Source organism: Megalops cyprinoides, chromosome 19, assembly GCF_013368585.1.
Source record: "Megalops cyprinoides isolate fMegCyp1 chromosome 19, fMegCyp1.pri, whole genome shotgun sequence".
Taxonomy (NCBI): domain Eukaryota; kingdom Metazoa; phylum Chordata; class Actinopteri; order Elopiformes; family Megalopidae; genus Megalops; species Megalops cyprinoides.
This window is the reverse complement of record NC_050601.1, coordinates 5,183,240-5,202,166: the sequence shown is the minus strand read 5'-3', so window position 1 is coordinate 5,202,166 and position 18,927 is coordinate 5,183,240. Positions and strand designations below refer to the sequence as shown.

Below are 18,927 nucleotides of genomic sequence, written 5' to 3'. Positions count from 1 at the left end.
GCCCCCTGAAGGAATGTTTCATACGCCCTTCTGTGATTGGCCAAGGTCCGATTCGGAGGAACGTTGGACGGAAGCCGAGGCGGGTCATAACAGCAGACGAGAGCCGAACGCGCACCACCCCGCTTCTTCATTCCAAACCCGTAGCGCGGTAGTGTAGCACGGGAGCGAGCACGAGAAAGCGGCTGTTGCTAACTGAGAGAAACAGTGGAATCGCAATAACGGCCTCCGCTCGTAACAATCACCGCTAATTAATCACAATTCAGACGCGACGACGAAAAGGGAGCAGGCACTTGACTTATTTCAGGTAAACGTTGCGTTTTGGTCAAGATTAGTCTGTGCTGGGTAGTCGCTAGCCCAGCTAGTTTGAAGAGGACAGAAAGGAGAAGGACCGGTGGCTGGCTAAGGCTCCCCGGAATTTACTGTCTCTGACCCTATTTAGCCTTTTCTCACGTTAATATTAGACGTGGGCTGTTGGCATATGGCTTCTTTTCTGATCGCTGTTGGTGTTAAAACATGAAGAGCAACTGTTGCAGGCTGAAGTAGCCAGTTAGCCAGCTAAATAATAGAAAACGAGGCCGCTCTGGCCTTGCTTGGCGCCGAAGCCGGGGACTGTGGTGGTTTCCTAGGCTGTACCGTATGCACAATGCGTATCTTGCATTATGTAGTTGGAATAGCTAGCCACTTAGATTGTGACCAATCTAGTGATTCTAGTTTGTTACGATTTCCAGATCGCTTTGAGTTTTGGTGTGTTCATAACTGGCTAGGTTGCTAACGAGTAAATAGCCCTGGCGGGCCACCATAATCCCTTGGTTTGCCCTCAGATAGCTAGGCAGTGTTACCTAGCCGGGGAGCTACCTAAGTATTGTCAGAGCGTTGGAAAACAAAGTTACCTAAAGCACGCTAACTATCCATGTGTTGGGGGCTGTTTTTGATTTACGGATCGCCTTCCAACTAGTTATTAAGTGGTTTGTTTCCGAGGAATTTGCGCTGTTCACGGCGGAAGCGAACCGGGTGGCGTGGGGGGTGGGGGTAGGATTAGGGCGGTTAAGCCGGGTCACTGAGAGATTTTGCTCCGTGTGTTCGACAGATCTGGCCTCGTTTTTCGGCCAAATCCGATTCTTAACCCACACCCGAGCATTGGCATATTGTGTAGAGGAGTCGGGTGCAGTCGATTTTTGAAGGTATCTACCTACTTTGCTAACCCCGGCTAGCTGCGCGCTATGCAACACACGCGACTCTCTCAGGCCTGATGTTCACCTCCCGACCGCAACCATGTGCATTGCTGCCGGTCGATGGCTAGCACTTAATTAGCTGGCTACCAAGTCACGGCATTTAGTTACAGTGTGCGCTTTTGCAGATATTTAGCCAACTATCGACGTTACAACGCTTTTGTAAAGTTCTTTCAAGTGACTGCATAAAGCATGGACTTTCGGATGATGGAACCCATATCCGCTAGCTAAGTACTATGTCTCCAACGAATGTAGGCAACTGGCTGGCCAACACAAATTCCCTCAACGTTTTGATCACGTACAACAGTTGGCTATTAAACAAGTACGACCTTCGTTTGCTCAGTTTTCCAGCGTGAACGGCTACACATGTTGCGTAATTTGGTTGGATATAAATGTTGCGGTTCAGCACGGGGAAGTACGTCTGAAGTCTTCATCTGCTGGCCGTTGGCGTCTGTTTTGAAAGTTGTTTTTTTGGGATGGTGGGTATCGTTAGGACGTTTCTCTCCCAGTCACCCCTTTTTGTGTGTGTTTTTTTTCCCAGAGCCCAAGATGGAGTGGCAGCCGGACGAACAGGGACTCCAGCAGGTCCTCCAGCTCCTGAAGGACTCGCAGTCTCCAAACACGGCCACGCAGAGAGCGGTGCAACAAGTATCCTCATGCTCACGAGCTTTTGGTGCAGGGGAAGGAGGGAGAGTGGCTGGGACATGGAAAAGGGGGCATCTTTGCAGAGAGATTTTTTTGGTGACTTTTTATGTTCCATATTTACAGGACAAAACCCAAAGGAGACAGGGGAATAGGAACAAGAGTGGCAGAGGATGAGGGTGGGGCCTGTGCTAGTCACAGTCTAAAATTTCTGCCAAGTTAATTATTTTAAGTAAGTATTCTTAAGTTATTTGCCTTCAGATATGGATCGGGTTAGTTGGTGCAGTTGAGCCATTTTTTTTTAGAAAACATTACAAACAGTTCATTGCTAAATTTCATCTGGGGTCTTACTGAAGGTCTCCTCAGTATGGTCCACCTGGGATGAGACAGTGGAGTGAATGAATGTGATCATTGAGTTTTGCCTGTGTACAGTCATTGTCCTTAACAGTGATGCCAGAAACTGGAACAGCTCAACCAGTATCCCGACTTCAACAACTATCTCATTTTTGTCCTCACAAGGCTGAAAACTGAAGGTAGAGGTACTACTTCACTGTCCTAATCTATGGCTGCAGGGTCCTGCTTCTCGTCTTCAGACAAGTGACACGTTACTAGTCAAGTGGTGGCACTTTCCTCCTTTGCATGGCTTGTTTCGGTACATAAAATGCAGATTATTTTGTCTTTGCCCGTTTTACAACGCATTTTACATCACGTTGGTTGACACAGCCCTAAATTTAGTACTAATGTCCTATACACTTGTCTGGTTCTGTATCTTTTACACATGCAGCCACAGCTGTATGTGTGTGGATGCACAGAAATATTTAAGAATTTACACTTTATATGAACACAGTGTGTGAATAAGTGTTTGAGGGTGAGGATGGCATGTATTTCAAAGTTGTCTTTACAGAGTTTTTGTGGTTCATTTATCACATTTTGTAGTTTACTGCATGAGCTCACCCACATCTTAAATGTCGTGCACGCTCTTCTAGACAGCTTTCCCCGCCGCTGTTTTGAATCGAGTTACTCGGCCCGGTGCACTGGCGCTTTGCAGCACGTTCCTCGGACGTCTGAGTAATGACCTTTCAGTGCGCTGCGCTTGTGCAGCATTTCAGAGGTTGTGTTTTAGAGTGTCGTTCTGCGCAGATCCACTGCGCTTTGAGTCATCTGACGGGCTCGTCATGTTGTCTGGCTGGAGTATCGCCTGATCCCCATGAATATCGGTGAATCTGTGCAGCGTGAGTCCGTAGCAGCATTACCCTGGTTAAGCGCTCGGTGTGCCCAGCTGACTGCGTCTGTGGGTGGGCTTCCTTTTGGACGTTGGTCAGTAGGCAGGTGGAACGCGCATAACGTGTATCTGGTGTATCCTGACCTGCCTTGAGTGTTGTATTTATAATGTGCATGATTTACAGTTCTGTTCTAGATCAACACAGTTAGCATCTGTTATTTTACTACTTAGCTGGTCATGTAACACCCCTAGTTTTGGCTGGAGGAATTGTGGGTGGCTGTCCTCTTGGAGTGGGCCAGCAGAGTTGAGGCTGTTTGATAGTGGTTTGTTTGCCGCAGAATATGTCTCCTTTCATCCTGGCCTGTAAGCATTCTCTGAACGTTTTAGCCTGTGTTGTTGCAGAAGGTTGTCCACCCTCGTGGTGGTTATCTGCTTGCCGCCATCTCCAGCCATGTCATTACTGTTGTTCCCGACTGCACGCGTCATTCCACACACACACACACACCTGTGTGTTTTTGCCTTAGGAATGCGCCTGCACTGCAGTGTTTTAGTGAATGAATTAATTCAAATTTAGTCGCAATGTTGGACAATTTGGTGGCTGGATTGTCTTTTTAGACAGCTGTTGACTAGAATTCCGTCCCTGAGCCGTTATTCAAGGGAGTATCACTGATGCAAAACGTTTGTCCTAGTAAGCGAAGAAAAATGTAAATCAATGATAGATACATTAACTGATACATTTTTCCTATTTTATAAATACATGAAGTGCAGTTTGAATGCATATGGTAAGAACTAACTCAGCATGATGGTTGTGTATTTAAAATATTCTATTCCCCGTGTTAATATCTGTGGTATGACGGAATTCAGTCAGCACACATAGTCGAGGCACGAGTGTAAGTTTGAGCAGTTTGTTCTTTCATTGGTTTAAATGGAACTGAAAAAGGTCACTGCTGGGACCATTTGACAGGTACACTGCGGAAGATGTGCGGCCAGAGTAAACGAAATAAGGAATGATTGGCATTGGTTCTGGAGGCAGTAATGATACATTCAGGGTGTTATTGCAGAGCTCCTCACCCACTTCCGAGGTAGCCCGCTCATGTTCGCGCTTTGATTGACTTTGGAAGTGCATATTTCTGCTCCCTCTTCCCCGCCCCACATCCCTGGCATTCTTCTCTACCCACCCCTTGACCTCATTCCTCCCTCTGTTTCTCTCTCTCTCCCTCTACTCCCCTGTTCACTATTTACCTTCTCTCTCAGCGCCTCACTTTTCTCCTGTTCTCTTACTCCCCTCTGTCTGTCTCCCGTCTTCTCACCTTCTCCCCGTTTTCATCTCCTGTCTCCCCCTGCCCCCCCGTGTGAAATGCTTTATTGACGCGCAGTTCACGTTGCTGCATATTAATGTTTGTGCGTTGTGATCCCTGTAGACGAGCCCACTCGCTCTCTCAGCGGTCTGATTCTGAAGAACAATGTGAAGGCGCACTACCAGAACTTCCCCCCGGCTGTGGCCGACTTCATCAAGCAGGAGTGTCTGAACAACATCGGGGATCCATCCCCCCTCATCCGCGCCACCATCGGTGAGCCGGGGCTGTGTGTCCGTGTGTGAGTGAGTGCGTGCGTGTGTGAATGAGCGTGTGAGTGCAGCTGCTACATGTGTCTGGTATCTCGCGCACCATATACCGTATCTCAGAAAACACCTTTGTCCTGCCTTGTGATTTGGTTAGCTTCTGTAGCTTTTGTAACTCACCTTTTCCTGTACTCCCCCACCTCCTTGCTCATTCCTTCTCTCTCCCCTTCTTTCTCACATCCTGTCCCATCCTCTCTTCCTCCTCCCTCCATCTCTGGAAGTGATGTACAATATGACAGCTGACATTCAGTGATGGTCTTTGTATTCATACTGTCTGATCCAGAGACCTCTTATTTTGTGCATCTGTGTGAGCAGTGGTTTCTCTCTCTCTCTCTCGATCAAAGGATCAAAGTTGAACAATCTACGTTTTTATACCTTTCAAACCTCCGTCCCCGTCAGCGAGCGAGCCCTTTTGGGGATCACCCGTCCCCTCTCTCGTGTTTCTCCCCCTGTCCAGACACCGGTTCCTCACCTCCCTCTGTCTGTTCCAGGTATCCTAATCACAACCATCGCCTCCAAAGGGGAGCTGCAGACGTGGCCGGAGCTGCTGCCTCAGCTCTGCAACCTGCTCAACTCTGAGGACTACAACACCTGTGAGGTCAGAGCGGCCTCCTCTCTTACACTCCCGGCTCTCCTCCCTGAGTCTCCATCTCCCCACACTCCCTCCTCCCTCCACTCCATCCCTCCCTCTCCTCCCTTTACACCTGCACATGCTTTGACTTTTATGTTTTATGATTTTTTTTTTTTGCTTTAATTTGATTTTTCAACTGCCTATCTTGCCTTTTGGTAGGTTGGGGGGTTGTATTCAATCTTATAATGAACTTCTTATTAGTCTGTCCTTTCCTTTAAACTTACCTTTTTAACTTCTGTTTCTGCAAAGCTCTTTTTGTGTCAGCCATGAATTTAAAGGTGGTACAGAAATGAAGTTGTTAATAGCACTTTTATCTGGATGTGATGGACAATCCAAACCCCATGATCCACCGTGATGTTGGATGTATTCATACTGTCTGATCCAGAGGGTGGCTGCAGGTCCTGTCTCTCTGGCTCTGTAGCTCTGTGTTTGACTCTTTCTGTCTGTGTCCTCAGGGCTCCTTCGGCGCCCTGCAGAAGATCTGCGAGGACTCCTCCGAGCTCCTGGACAGCGACGCACTCAACCGCCCCCTCAACATCATGATCCCCAAATTCCTGCAGTTCTTCAAGCACTGCAGCCCCAAGATCAGGTGCGTGAGGGCCCCCCTCAGACAGTCCTGTTTGTTCTGCACCCATATGCATTTATGTTACATTACATCACGTTTAGTTAGCAGGCACTTTTACCCAGAGCTACTTCCAGCACAATAGAACAGAAGTGTATCCACTTCTGAGAACTGAGATGCACTCTGAAGAGGTGGGTCTTCATTCTGTGTCAGAAGATGGCCAGTGATTCTGCTGTCCTGACCCCCATGGGGAGTTCATTCCGCCACTGAGGGACCAGTACAGACAGGGAACATGCCTGGGATAGTCAGTTGCCCCATGGCTGCTGAGCGGAGTGTAAATGGTGTATCAGTTGCTTACGATGCAGCTCAGCTCATTTGAAAACGACCAGGCTAGCACTCCCATCCACGCTGCTAACGCCTGGCTTTCCCACCCCTCTCCCTCCCCAGATCTCATGCCATCGCCTGTGTGAACCAGTTCATCATCGGCAGGGCGCAGGCCCTGATGGACAACATCGACACCTTCATCGAGGTGAGGGTTCAGTGGGTTCGTATCACTGCTGTGAGGGGTCTTTAGTGGTGCTGAGCTGGAGCCGTGTGCCTCACTGTGCCCCCCCCCCGTCAGAGCCTGTTTGCGCTGGCTGCAGACGAGGACTCGGAGGTGAGGAAGAACGTGTGCCGTGCGCTGGTCATGCTGCTGGAGGTTCGGATCGACAGGCTCATCCCGCACATGCACAGCATCATCCAGGTGAGGCCCCGCCCTGTCGCTGTCAATCAACCTGTATCTCCACCCCCCTCACACACACTCACTCATTCCCACACTCCCTGACCAATCACCGCCTGTTACACCGTATTATACTGTTCATACTCCCTGACCAGTCGCCGTTTGTTACATCATATTTTGCCGTTTATACTCTGACCAATCATCACCTGTTCCGCTGTATTTTGGTGTGCGTGCAGTCGTGCAGGCCCCACCCCTGACGGCACTTTTCCCTCCCTCAGTACATGCTGCAGCGCACGCAGGATCCCGATGAGAACGTGGCTCTGGAGGCCTGTGAGTTCTGGCTCACCCTGGCAGAGCAGCCCATCTGCAAGGAGGTTCTGTCAGGACACCTGGTGCAGTGAGTATAGCCGTGTTACTCTGCTGGATAGCGAGAATAGCCACGTTACTCTGCTGGGTAGTGAGAATAGCCATGTTACTCTGCTGGGTAGTGAGAATAGCCACGTTGCTCCAGTGGATAGTGAGAATAGCCACGTTGCTCCAGTGGCTAGCGAGAATAGCCACGTTGCTCCAGTGGATAGTGTTACTGTAGGAGAATTGCTTTGAGTTTAACTAAGGAAGATTAACTGACTCTTGCCCTAACTGGAGTGTCTCTACACAGGCTCATTCCTATCCTGGTGAATGGAATGAAGTACTCTGAGATTGACATCATCTTGTTAAAGGTGAGCCAGGCGTGCATTATAGACTGGGTGTAATGACACTGTCCCTCACACTGTCTCTCTGGCTTGGACAGCGGTCTGAGTGTAGTGTCTGCCTGTCTCTGGCTCAGTGCTTTGGGTGTGATGACAGCTTTCCTCTTGAGGCTCCGCTGTGATGTTTCATGTATTCATACTGTCTGACCCGAGGCATTGCAGCCTGTGAGGCTTGCACAGTGGAGACTTCTGTACATTCTCTGTTATGATGCAAGCTGATGTGCTGGGGAGGTCCAGGCCATTTGTAGCGGTATGGCGGTAGAGCTGGCCCATGACCATTGGACGGTGCAGTGATAAGTGCTCTGTTGAATGTACTGGTTCACTGTGACACACTCCTGGCTTCCAGTTACGCCTCTCTCTTCGAGGGAAGCCAGTGAGCTTCAGTGCTGCCTCCTGGTTTTTAACCGCAGTGCCCCCCCCCCCCCCCCCGTCTGTCCCCCCCAGGGTGATGTGGAGGAGGACGAGGCAGTGCCGGACAGCGAGCAGGACATCAAGCCGCGCTTCCACAAGTCCCGCACAGTCACCCTGCAGCACGAAGGCGGCGGGGGAGAGGAGGGGGAGGACATCGACGAGGACGAGGATGACGATGACGACACGCTGTCCGACTGGAACCTGCGTGAGTGACGCCTCAGTGACACAGCGGTGCGCCGCGGCCGCGCAGACGCCTGCATTTCTGTGGGAACACGCTGCATGTGCTCCCTGCCGGGCTCACGGGCGTCGTTAGGAGAGTCCGACGAGCTCAGTGTTTGTTGAGTCTGTCGTAACTGTGTCCTGTTACAATTCATTGCCTGTTCTTGAGGCGAGAGTATTACACCATGGCCCCTTCTGCTGTCTGTGGTTACACTGCTGTATGGAGAACAATGGCAGCCCATGAACCACTCTGTAAAATGAGTCTGGAGAGTCAGGCTGTGGTGGTGCTGCTTTTGAGGAGGTGGAGACGGTGCTTTCCGTTAAGCTGTGTGTGCAGGCAGACTGACTGCACAGCTGACAGGGAGCCATTGCGTTTTGGTTTGCAGATTGCCCAGAGACACACAGCTGTTTTAAACGCTGGGATTGCCCATTCCATTAACGTGCCAGATTAGTGAATCTTGGCCGTGCGATTCCCTAAAACGCCACTCATCGTGCGTAGGCTGGCTGTGCAGCTGGTTTTCACTGAGCGTGTGCACACTGACGACACAGGCGATTTGGACTGAACGTGTGCAGATGATTGCAGCTGATTAGCAGTTAGCGCAGGCTCCTGCTGTGGAGGTGATGAGCTCAGTCTCCTGAGTGTCAGTGATGCTCTTTGTGTTCATACTGTCTGATCCACAGCGGCCAGTGCAGCTTGCTACCACACAGTCAGGGTGCTGATGCTGGTCCTTTGAGCAGACCTGTCTCCCTACAGGCCTCCTCTCCCTGCATAAGGAGGTTGGCTTCGTTCTTCCTTGGTGTCGCCCTGATTGACATGCTGCGTAAATTCGGGCCCATCGAATGAACATATTACATTACATTACACTATGTTACATTCGTTTAGCAGATGCTCTTATCCAGAGTGACTTCCAACACAAAAGAAAAGTGCATCCATTCAAGCTGATCATGTCCTGGACAAGTTCATGTTGTTTGATCAGGAAGACTAATAGAGTTCACTAGGGCTTTGATAATCCAGCTGTTGTTCATTGCTCAGAGATGAGGGGGATGTCCCTCGGGTAGCTGGACTCTTGGGTGCGTAAGGGTGATCTTTGTAGCGATTGACGTGTCCCCCTTCCTCTCCTCCTGCAGGTAAGTGCTCGGCAGCCGCCCTGGACGTCTTGGCCAACGTGTTTCGGGATGAGCTCCTGCCCCACCTGCTCCCCCTGCTGAAGGGGCTACTCTTCCACCCCGACTGGGTCATCAAGGAGTCCGGGATCCTGGTGCTGGGTGCCATCGCTGAGGGTAGGTCCCTCTCCCCCCCGTCTCTGTCCTCCTTTCTCCTCTCTCTTGTTCGCTGTTTCTGGCTTTTCTCCCTGCTCCTGCCCCCTCTCCATTTCTCTCTGTCTCTTACCTAACCGTGCTTCTCTTGGTTGGTCCCTTCTCTCAAAAGGGAGCTGCTCCATTTTTGATAACAAAGTGGCCAATAATCTAGGATATTTGTTTGAAATTTGCTGCCTAATTTGCATGCCTATGACTACAAACTAAGAGCCAGTTATCCACTGCTACCATTAGACCCGGTACTAGTGCTGGGAAGATCATGAGTGCGACACTGTTATTACTTTGTAGGGAGTATTAGGTAATGACGCATTTTCCACACAACTGACCTAGTTAAATAGGCTAATAGGATACAGACTAATTGGATTTCACGTATGAGAATATTTCCTATTGTATGAGTGCAGTTGTACTTGTGTACCAGTAATTACATTCATTCATCTGAGTGCAAATGCTTGAGTGTCGTGATCTCAGTGTGAACTATTGGTATGCCAGACAAAAACACGTTTCAGGCAATGCATCTCAAGGCTGTATTTAAGAATAATTCATATTCATAAGCAAGTGTATTGTTTTTCCCAAAAACTACAGAAAGTTTAAACACATTTTGCAATTATTTTGTAGTTTAAATACATTTGTAAATGCTAAAGATAAAAAATATTTTGATATTTTATGATTCCTTTTTTTCCTCATGTGTGTTACAGCGTAGTCTTGTTTGCTGAGTTTATGGCTGTGTATAAATAATTCAGGTCAAAGCTTTGAAATACTCCCATGGTCTCACATGAGTGTTTCAGCCCTAGTGGAGGGCAGCCCCGCAGGCTCCACAGACACCCTCTCACCCTGCCCCCCCCCCCCCCCCCCCCCCCAGGCTGCATGCAGGGCATGGTGCCCTACCTCCCGGAGCTCATCCCCCACCTCATCCAGTGCCTGTGTGATAAGAAGGCGCTGGTGCGCTCCATCGCCTGCTGGACGCTCAGCCGCTACGCCCACTGGGTGGTCAGCCAGCCGCCCGACTCCCACCTCAAGCCCCTGATGACCGAGCTGCTTAAGAGGATCCTGGACGGGAACAAGAGGGTGCAGGAGGCCGCCTGCAGGTGTGTGTGTGCGTGCATGTGTAAGTGTGTGCATGCACATCTGTGCTTAGTGTGTGTGTGTGTGTGTGTGTGCAGGATTATGATGGACATGGTATCTTGAGGTTATTTTTTGCCCTTTTGAAAAAGATGAAATCATTTATCAGTCATCCAAGATAACTTGAGTAGCTTACAGTTTGATCTGTTATGATGTCATGCATACACTACTGCCTGAAGTAATTTGTCTCCCCTGCATCCCCCCCCTCAGTGCGTTTGCCACCCTGGAGGAGGAGGCCTGCACGGAGCTGGTCCCGTACCTCAGCTTCATCCTGGACACGCTGGTGTTCGCCTTCGGGAAGTACCAGCACAAGAACCTGCTCATCCTGTACGATGCCATTGGCACGCTGGCCGACTCCGTGGGACACCACCTCAACCAGCCGGTGAGCCAGGCCGCGGCATTCTGGGACACGCAGAAAACGTGCTTCAGATGCATTTTATTGGCTTAGATGCCCTCGGGCTCCTCGATTTGACTTTGTGTTCCCACAGTCCCTCTGTGAAAATATTTTTGTCCTTGAAAGTCCCAGAAAAATTTTAGAAAATGATTAAATATTCCACTATGCTTGAAAAGTTGTGGAAAATTTCCCGGATCTAAAAAAGAAAAATAAAGGTTACATTTTTTCCCCTCACTTTTCTGCCAAGCCAAATATGTCTGCCTTTCTTGCAAAAGCGTTAGGTTGATGTCACTTACCATTAAGTCTACAAATGTCAGCGCACTGATATTGCTAACAAATTGGCTAGCTTCGCTGGCTTGTACTCTGAATGCAAAAGAGCATCTGCAAAGAGCATCTCCAAGAGTCTGTCAGCCCAGACACAAAAGATTTTGAAAGTAGTCTGTCTCCAAAAGTAATTTCCCCTCCAGTTCTGTCTTCAGAGATCAATTTCATTGTATCTTACATTTTTTCATGAAGTTATTGAAAATTCATGGGAAATAGAAATATGATATGAGGAATCTTGTAAACATAGCTGTGTATTCACTGCAGTGGTTTAGGGTAAGCACCTCCCTTAGGGTAATGTTTCAGGTTGCCAATGCCAGCTCACAGCCTGGTGTATCTGCCATATGTATTCATGAGCATCTCGTCCCCCTCCTTCAGGAATACATCCAGAAACTGATGCCCCCTCTCATTCAGAAATGGAATGAACTGAAGGATGAGGACAAGGACCTGTTCCCTTTGCTGGAGGTAGGTGTCCAATCCCCCCCCCCCCCCCCCAAATCTCCCACCCCTGGTATAGGGAGAAATCATGTGATTCCATTGAATGTTGTTGTCCAGTGTGGGTTACCGCTCTCTGTCACCCCCTAGTGCCTGTCCTCGGTGGCCACGGCCCTGCAGAGCGGCTTCCTGCCTTACTGTGAGCCTGTGTACCAGCGCTGCGTGACGCTGGTGCAGAAGACCCTGGCACAGGCCATGGTGAGCCCCGCCCCTTCATGTCCCATGCAGCACCACACCCACTTCCCCTGCCAGCCGTTCCTCCACCACCCTGTTACTGTGATGAGTAGGAAAGGTTCAGTCATTTATATGAGCAGAAGTGGTGTTTCATGGATTTTTTTGTCATCATGGGAGCATAAGGCTTCACAAACCCCAAAGTGGGCTGGGTTTTTTGAGTTGAGTGGCTCAAATCAGCGAACCAATCAGTGTTTCCATGGTGAGCAAGGTTTGTATTTCAGTCAGTCAGTAATTGACAGCCCTTAGTAGTTCTACCCATTTGGAGATCATGATGCCCTGCTCTCTCTCCAGTGGGTTTGCAGCTTTTCCTTCACCATTCATAAGTTTTCCCTGCTCATCCTGTCGTCCCCCTCAGATGTACAACCAGCACCCCGACCAGTACGAGGCCCCCGACAAGGACTTCATGATCGTGGCCCTGGACCTGCTGAGTGGACTGGCCGAGGGGCTGGGGGGCCATGTGGACCAGCTGGTCGCCCGCAGCAACATCATGACCCTGCTCTTCCAGTGCATGCAGGTATGGCTTTGGGGGGGGGACTGTACAGTGGATCTCCTGCTACAGCTGTCATGAAGATTTGCTATCAGTGGATCTTCAGCTACAGCCAGCTTTTGTGCACTGAATCTGCAGATACTACCATGGCGATCAATAATCATGCTCTGAATTTCCAGGTACTGCCTGGATGATTTGTGATAGTCACTTATTATACACTGGGAGTACAGTGGGCGAGTGCCAACTCACATTTTTTCCAAATGAAAAAATTGAGTGTATGTGTGTCTGGATCCAGGGTCTGGAGTTCAGCCTAAGCACTGAGTCTCACCGTAGAGTGTTTTGGTCTCTGCAGGACACCATGCCAGAGGTGAGGCAGAGCTCGTTTGCACTGCTGGGAGATCTGACCAAGGCCTGCTTCCCTCACGTCAAGCCCTGCATTGGTGAGTTCAGCAGCTGTTCTCTTCATGATGCAAAACTCCTGCAGCACTTGAACTGACGCATGAATGTCTGCAAAACATGTCTGCAATTTTTTTTACACAATTGGTGGCGGTTTCATTTTAAAATTGCAGTGGTCTAGTTCTAGGAGGTTGTGAAAAATATGCAGTTGGGCACAACGTTGAAAAAGCTGCTCGTTCTGATTGGGTAGAGTCGCTACATATGTGTAACCGGTGGAATTGGTGGTGTGAGGTCCGCTGAAATTCATGTGGTCTCTCTCCTTCTCCACCTGCAGCGGAGTTCATGCCCATCCTGGGCACCAACCTTAACCCGGAGTTCATCTCCGTGTGCAACAACGCCACCTGGGCCATCGGAGAGATCTCCATGCAGATGGGTGAGTGGGTGACTGGTGTGTTGTCATGTGACCTACACACGTATTCAAATATGTTTGCACAAAGCAAATACACACAGCTAGCTGAATGTCACAGATGTTTGCACCCCTGATAACCCCTCACATTGTTAGACCATTATGTATCAGAAATTGTTTTGAGTATGACGGTCATATGATTGGCATATGCTCAGCCTTTGAGCTGGGGTTCTTGGTCTGAAATGAAATGTGCTGTTGGATGTTCTGCACGCTTGTTCAACGTGCATGGCCCATTTGCACTCAGTGCTTCTCTGCTATGCTGTGAGAGTCCAGAGAGGAAGCTGTAGGGAACGTGTCGTTTGGTGTGCAGCACGGCCCGTGCGCGCACGCATCTGCATGTGTGCCAGGGTAGTGACAGTGTGCAATATCTCAACAGGGAAGAGTGACAGGAAGGATCGAGGAGATTGCCCAGGTGAGCTAGGGAGTGAGAGCGGTCGCAGTCTTCAGTCAGTCACTGAGAGGGATGTTTTGGGACTCAGTCCGGGTTCACAGTGGTGAAAGGGAGAAATCTGCTTTATCGCTTATTTTAATCAGGTTCAGCACTTACGATGATGATGATGACGACGATGATGATGATGCTGATGCTGAGAATGATGGGTGACTCTTCCTCATTGTTGTCTGCAGGAGCGGAGATGCAGCCCTATATTGGGCTTGTGCTTAGCAACCTGGTGGAGATCATTAACAGACCCAACACACCCAAAACCCTACTGGAAAACACAGGTACGCATAGCCAATGAGAAGAGCTTTACCGTTCATGCAGAGGACCCCAGCGTTGGTCTGTCCAGCATTTCACGCTTCCGTTTGAACTTCGGAGTTCGGATGTGAACGGGTGGTGCACAGACTGACTGTGAGCATCTCCACTGTCCCCAGCTTGCAGGGACTGTTGCCCCTGGTGGTTGTCATGGTGATAGTTGCTGTGGCATGCCTGATGCACATCCATTGTCACTCCTTGTCCATGGCATGTCCTTTCAGCACCAGCTCAGTCCATGTTGGTCACCCAGAGGTGTATGATGAATTAAAACCTGGTTCATGCTTGACATTCAGTGTGTGAGAGTCAGGTGGCATGGACCGCAATTGTATAATTATCATATTCACCCTGTCGTTTCCTTGAACAGCCATTACGATTGGACGGCTGGGCTACGTGTGTCCACAGGAGGTGGCTCCCATGCTGCCGCAGTTTATCCGGCCCTGGTGAGTGTCCATCACTGCTCTCGCTTCCTCTAGGTCTGGGTTCGAGCTGACAGGGTGCTGGGGCCAAAGCCGTTGAGATGGGGCAGGGCTGCGCTAGGTTACTGCAACCTGTCTGCTACCTGCAGTTTCCCTTTTCCCACATAACACGTGGTGTTTTTTTCCTCCTTTGCCCAGTGGTGTATAGGTGCTATGAAACGTAAGGAATTTTTCGTTTTCAATCAGGTGTACATCATTAAGGAACATCCGAGACAATGAGGAGAAGGACTCCGCCTTCCGTGGAATCTGCATGATGATCGGGGTCAACCCTGGGGGGGTGGTGCAGGTGAGGGCAGGGCTGAGGGGTGGGTCAACAGGGTTGGGGGGGTGGCATAATACTATACCCAACCAATAGCTCATTCACTTAAGTCTGTAAGTGAATTCAAAAGTTCTTGCAAAAACTGGATGGTACTTGATAGTCTTCCAACTATTAAACTTGTCATAGTTGTCTGTAAAACTGAATATGGTATTTGATATCTTTGCTGTTGCACAAGACATCATTTCATCCAAGCATGTATGTCAGGAATCCTGTTCATGGACCCAAAAACATATACACCCTATGCTCCACCTAGTGGTGAAGAAAGGAATGGTTAGCCTGAGAAGCTTGAAGTAGACGTGTCATCATTAGCTGACTAGCTTGTCTCCTTGTTTACAGGACTTCATCTTCTTCTGCGATGCTGTGGCCTCCTGGGTCAGCCCCAAGGACGACCTGAGAGACATGTTCTACAAGGTAAGCATCTACTGACATTCTCGCCCGAACCATAAAAGCTCTCTTTGGTACCTGGCAGCACCAAAATGAGGGGTAATTGCTAGGTTTTATGTTATTAGCACAAAGACAATGCTTTTGGGTGCACTGATCCTTGTGTGGGTCAAGTTGTGCACCAAACCAAGTTCAGTCGTCTCCAGATAAAGGCATGTGCTGTGAAGTGTTAAGACGTTATGCAGCTAACCAGAGTATGCACTTAACCTGCAATGGGATTTAAAATTCTCAATTTACATACCATGCAATAAAAGGTGTATGCAGTTCTTTACGTGCAGTTAAGGGGAGTTCACTGTAATATATTCAAGATGTCGGCATGGATAGATTGTCTCTAGGCTTTTTTTTTTTTTGTCTCCCCAAACTATACGCACTCAGCTCCACACCAGTGATGATCCGTAAACAGACATTGGAAATCTGAATTTGACTTGTGGATGTTTTAGGCTCTGAGGGTGTGGCTGCTCCTCTCATTGGACCGTGGCTTTGAGAATCGAGCCAGGTGTGATTGGGATTGGGGTGCACACGTTGTGCAGCTGTGTAGAGCTCACCTGCTTCTGTGTGCCTCGTTGCAGATCCTCCACGGCTTCAAGGACCAGGTCGGGGAGGAAAACTGGCAGCAGTTCTCAGAGCAGTTCCCCCCCTTGCTGAAAGAGAGGCTGTCGGCCTGCTACGGGGTGTAGTCCCCTCGTTACCCCTGGACGGGACACCGTGTCAGGTACCGCATCGCTCACTGAGCCTGCGATGGGGGTGGGGGAGGGGGGGGCTTATTGGGGTGAGGGGGGGGGGGGGGGGTGAAGGGATAGGAGGGTAAGAAAGCAAGCGCAGAGAAAGGGGTTTGTACTATAGACAGATGAGTGAGCTGGAGTACTTCAGCTTGCGGGTCACTGCTCACCGATCAAGATCAAGGTATTGAACGAATCTTGTCACGTATTTGGTTTGGATGGGAACATTTTATGGGAATATCATTTTCTGTCTCCTGAATTGGGGCATTTGGTTTTGTAGCCCTGACAGATGGGTCCATATGAATATTTCCTCAGCCTTTGTGTGCTTCTTGCAGTTTGCCTTTTCGTTGTTTGCCCCTCTCCTGTTGCTGCGCATCATGTGATCAGTGTTGTTATACCTGTTTTCTCGGCTCAGCACTAACACCCCGACGCTCTCCTCTGTTGCAGGTGTATCTATGGGAGGGTTACTGGGAAACTCATCCAGCTCTATGTATTGCACTGCCCTGATCATGGGGGAGAGGGACGCCATTGGCCCGCCCCTCTGGACACGCCCCCCCGAGCCCTGTGTGTCTGAGGGTGGGTGGGAGGGATGGGAGGGAGGGAGGGGGGACCTCTGGATCGACGCCGACAAAATCCGACACGCTCAGAAAACTCAAACAGGGACATGGAGGGAGGGAGGGAGGGAGGGAGGCATAGACAGGTTGGGTAAACCTTCTACTTGCGATTATAGACATTAAAGACAGTGGAAATCCGTGTCGGTTGGGGGTGGGAGGCGGGAGTCGGCCGCTGCAACATAAAAAAAAATCCGTATCTGACCTGGCTCACAACCACAGATTTACACAACACACATAAATACACGCGTAGACAGACGCACGTAGTTAAGCGTTTAAAAAAATAAAAAGCTGCTGGTGCCCAGACACATGCGCTTTACATACACATCAGAAACATGGTGGTAACCGAAGACAGGCTGTTGGTCAGACTGCTGTAGCTCAAAAGTTTAGAATCACACGGAGAATTGATTGTAGGGGAAAGGCAGATGCAAGCTATTCTGAAATCTGTGGTTTATAAGACATAATGATGGGGGAGGTATAGAAAAGAATTTGTATTCATACCGCGCAAGCATAGCCAGGAACCACCGTTAATATTGGGTCTGCTTACTGTACCTTATTGACCGCATATATTTTGCTTAATTTTTTCGTCTTCCCCTGGTTGCAGAGATATTTTTTCCTTTTTAATGATTTTTCCCCCTTAATTGTAGTGATTTGCCCAAGGGTTAAGGAAAGCGCGAATAATACCTCCTATGATCATAACCGTAGAACTGAAATCCAAGTTTGTTTTAAGGGAGTGAAAGGAACGTTGCGTGGTGATCATCGCATCTTTAGCGATGTGCTGTTCTTGTGTGTGTGTGTTTGTGCACGTGCGTGTACATGTCACGTGAGAATGTCTGACGTTAATTCTGTCTTTTAAATTTACGTAGAATGTGAGGACACGTATTGTAATAAGGTACCTAATGCTTGATTTAAATCCACCCCCTTTATCTGAAATCTGTGACCATTCTATTGTTTGATGAAACATCTGTTGGAGTAGGTAAAGGAGAGGGACAGAGAGAGAGGGCAAGGTTTCAGTGAATGAAGGTCCATTGATGCCACATAGAGACTCAAGGTTACATTGATCTTACATGAAAATCACACTGCAACAAGACTAATACTGTAGTACAAGAATCTTTTTGCTGCTACTGCTTTTTGTGTTAATTATTTTACTGTGGACTTATAAGGAGAGAAATGAGACGGCTGTAGAATGACAGGTGACAGGAGAGCTTCTTAATGTTATGCACTTTCTTTTTGTAAGAAATTTGAATTTCTCTCTTTACAAATAACAATAATCCACCAAGCGTTTTTTTTTTTTTAAGGGTCATTAATTCCGTTTATAAAATGTCATTTGGGTTCTGCTGGGTTGTGAGAGAGAAAAAAAATTTTAAAGTGAAATGCTTGATAGAAGGCGGAAATAACCAGTGCTTGATTTGTACGGAATAGTTTAAAAACAATTAGGCTGCTGGAGTGGCTGGAATTGATGTAGGAGAGGGTGTTTGGGTTCATGTCACGCGTGTGTCTGAGGAGATCTGGCCTTAGATGTTGCCAGTCTCTTCGTACTGACACCCTTGAAATAGTTTGCTTGGTGGAGAGGGGGGGGTGGTTAGAAGTGGGAGTGTAAGCCTCAGGGGACAGGAAGGCCCAGGTAAGCAGTGTTGTTTTCTGAAAGGCCTTTAGCAGTAGCCTTGACGAACAGGAGTTTTTGCCATCGCACACTTACACCATACATGTCACTCTCCCAGCAATAGGTACAAAACCCAACCGAGGTTGATGGCAGTATGTGGTCAGTGGCTTTAGATCAGGGGGATATTACTAAGTTTGATCAAACCTTAGATTTGTGGTCATTAATTCTAGGACTGCCACACAATAGATTTCAGTCTGGGGTAATAGAAATGTTGCTTATCCATCTTAATTTTTTTCCCCCTCTCTACTGTAATCTGATAAGTTTACTTCTGTATGAGTGTTTCAGTACCTGTCTATTTGTCAGTGTCTGTGAATCGAGTTAGAATTCGTCGAGTCTGTTGTGTGTTTTCACCGTAAGCGCATGTGTGTAGCATAGGCGAATAACAGATTCTCCCCTGAGATGTCATAGTCACATGACTCGGAGTTCAGGGGGGCTGACCCCCCCCCCAAGGAGAAACCTTCAGCAATGACACTTGCACGTCTGTTTCCACACCATTTTGTATATTCAGATTACATTTTTTTAAGAATGCCTCTCAGAGCTTAAATAGATTGTATTCTATGCTTTGAAATACAGACGTTGTTAACTGCTTATTATTGTACAACGTTTAAAAAAAGTTGTGGTGTTTTTGTAGTCCTCAGGCAAAAGACTCCGCTGATGGCTGAATCTGTGAAAGCTCGCCTCAGCTCGGGAACGGGTGCGAATGCTCTCGCC

The 18,927-nt window shown here is 48.7% G+C and overlaps 1 protein-coding gene and 3 non-coding genes across 5 annotated transcripts; all 4 read left to right on the top strand.

Annotated features, from left to right (window-relative positions):
- The first annotated feature begins 148 nt into the window (after positions 1-148).
- On the top strand, positions 149-16,496 carry LOC118794200 (transportin-2-like). 2 transcript variants are annotated; one of them, XM_036552403.1, is made up of 25 exons: positions 149-304; positions 1,771-1,877; positions 2,329-2,404; positions 4,515-4,664; positions 5,206-5,312; positions 5,801-5,934; positions 6,355-6,436; positions 6,530-6,652; positions 6,907-7,025; positions 7,287-7,347; positions 7,822-7,993; positions 9,136-9,288; positions 10,184-10,409; positions 10,654-10,825; positions 11,537-11,623; positions 11,744-11,851; positions 12,243-12,401; positions 12,727-12,814; positions 13,105-13,203; positions 13,861-13,956; positions 14,352-14,427; positions 14,650-14,749; positions 15,119-15,193; positions 15,793-15,935; positions 16,390-16,496. In XM_036552403.1, the coding sequence occupies exons 2-24, from the start codon at positions 1,779-1,781 to the stop codon at positions 15,898-15,900; spliced, it is 2,670 nt and encodes an 889-aa protein (XP_036408296.1). In that variant the 5' UTR covers positions 149-304; positions 1,771-1,778; the 3' UTR covers positions 15,901-15,935; positions 16,390-16,496. The 2 variants fall into 2 exon arrangements, with proteins under 2 accessions (XP_036408296.1, XP_036408295.1); XM_036552402.1 differs by having other exon boundaries at positions 2,329-2,410.
- Positions 4,929-4,997, top strand: LOC118795235. Its single transcript, XR_005005801.1, has one exon. It is a non-coding gene; the product is annotated as a small nucleolar RNA SNORD41 (small nucleolar RNA).
- LOC118795237 lies at positions 5,660-5,730 on the top strand. The gene has a single exon (XR_005005803.1). It is a non-coding gene; the product is annotated as a small nucleolar RNA SNORD41 (small nucleolar RNA).
- Positions 7,459-7,529, top strand: LOC118795236. The gene has a single exon (XR_005005802.1). It is a non-coding gene; the product is annotated as a small nucleolar RNA SNORD41 (small nucleolar RNA).
- Positions 16,497-18,927: the final 2,431 nt, after the last annotated feature.

Excerpts from the sequence above, each read along its gene's own strand:
- LOC118794200 (XM_036552402.1), top strand. The coding sequence starts at position 1,779 with ATGGAGTGGCAGCCGGACGAACAGGGACTCCAGCAGGTCCTCCAGCTC. Across the intron at positions 7,026-7,286 it reads CTGTCAGGACACCTGGTGCA|GCTCATTCCTATCCTGGTGA; the intron begins GTGAGTATAGCC and ends GTCTCTACACAG. Across the intron at positions 12,402-12,726 it reads TGCTCTTCCAGTGCATGCAG|GACACCATGCCAGAGGTGAG; the intron begins GTATGGCTTTGG and ends TGGTCTCTGCAG.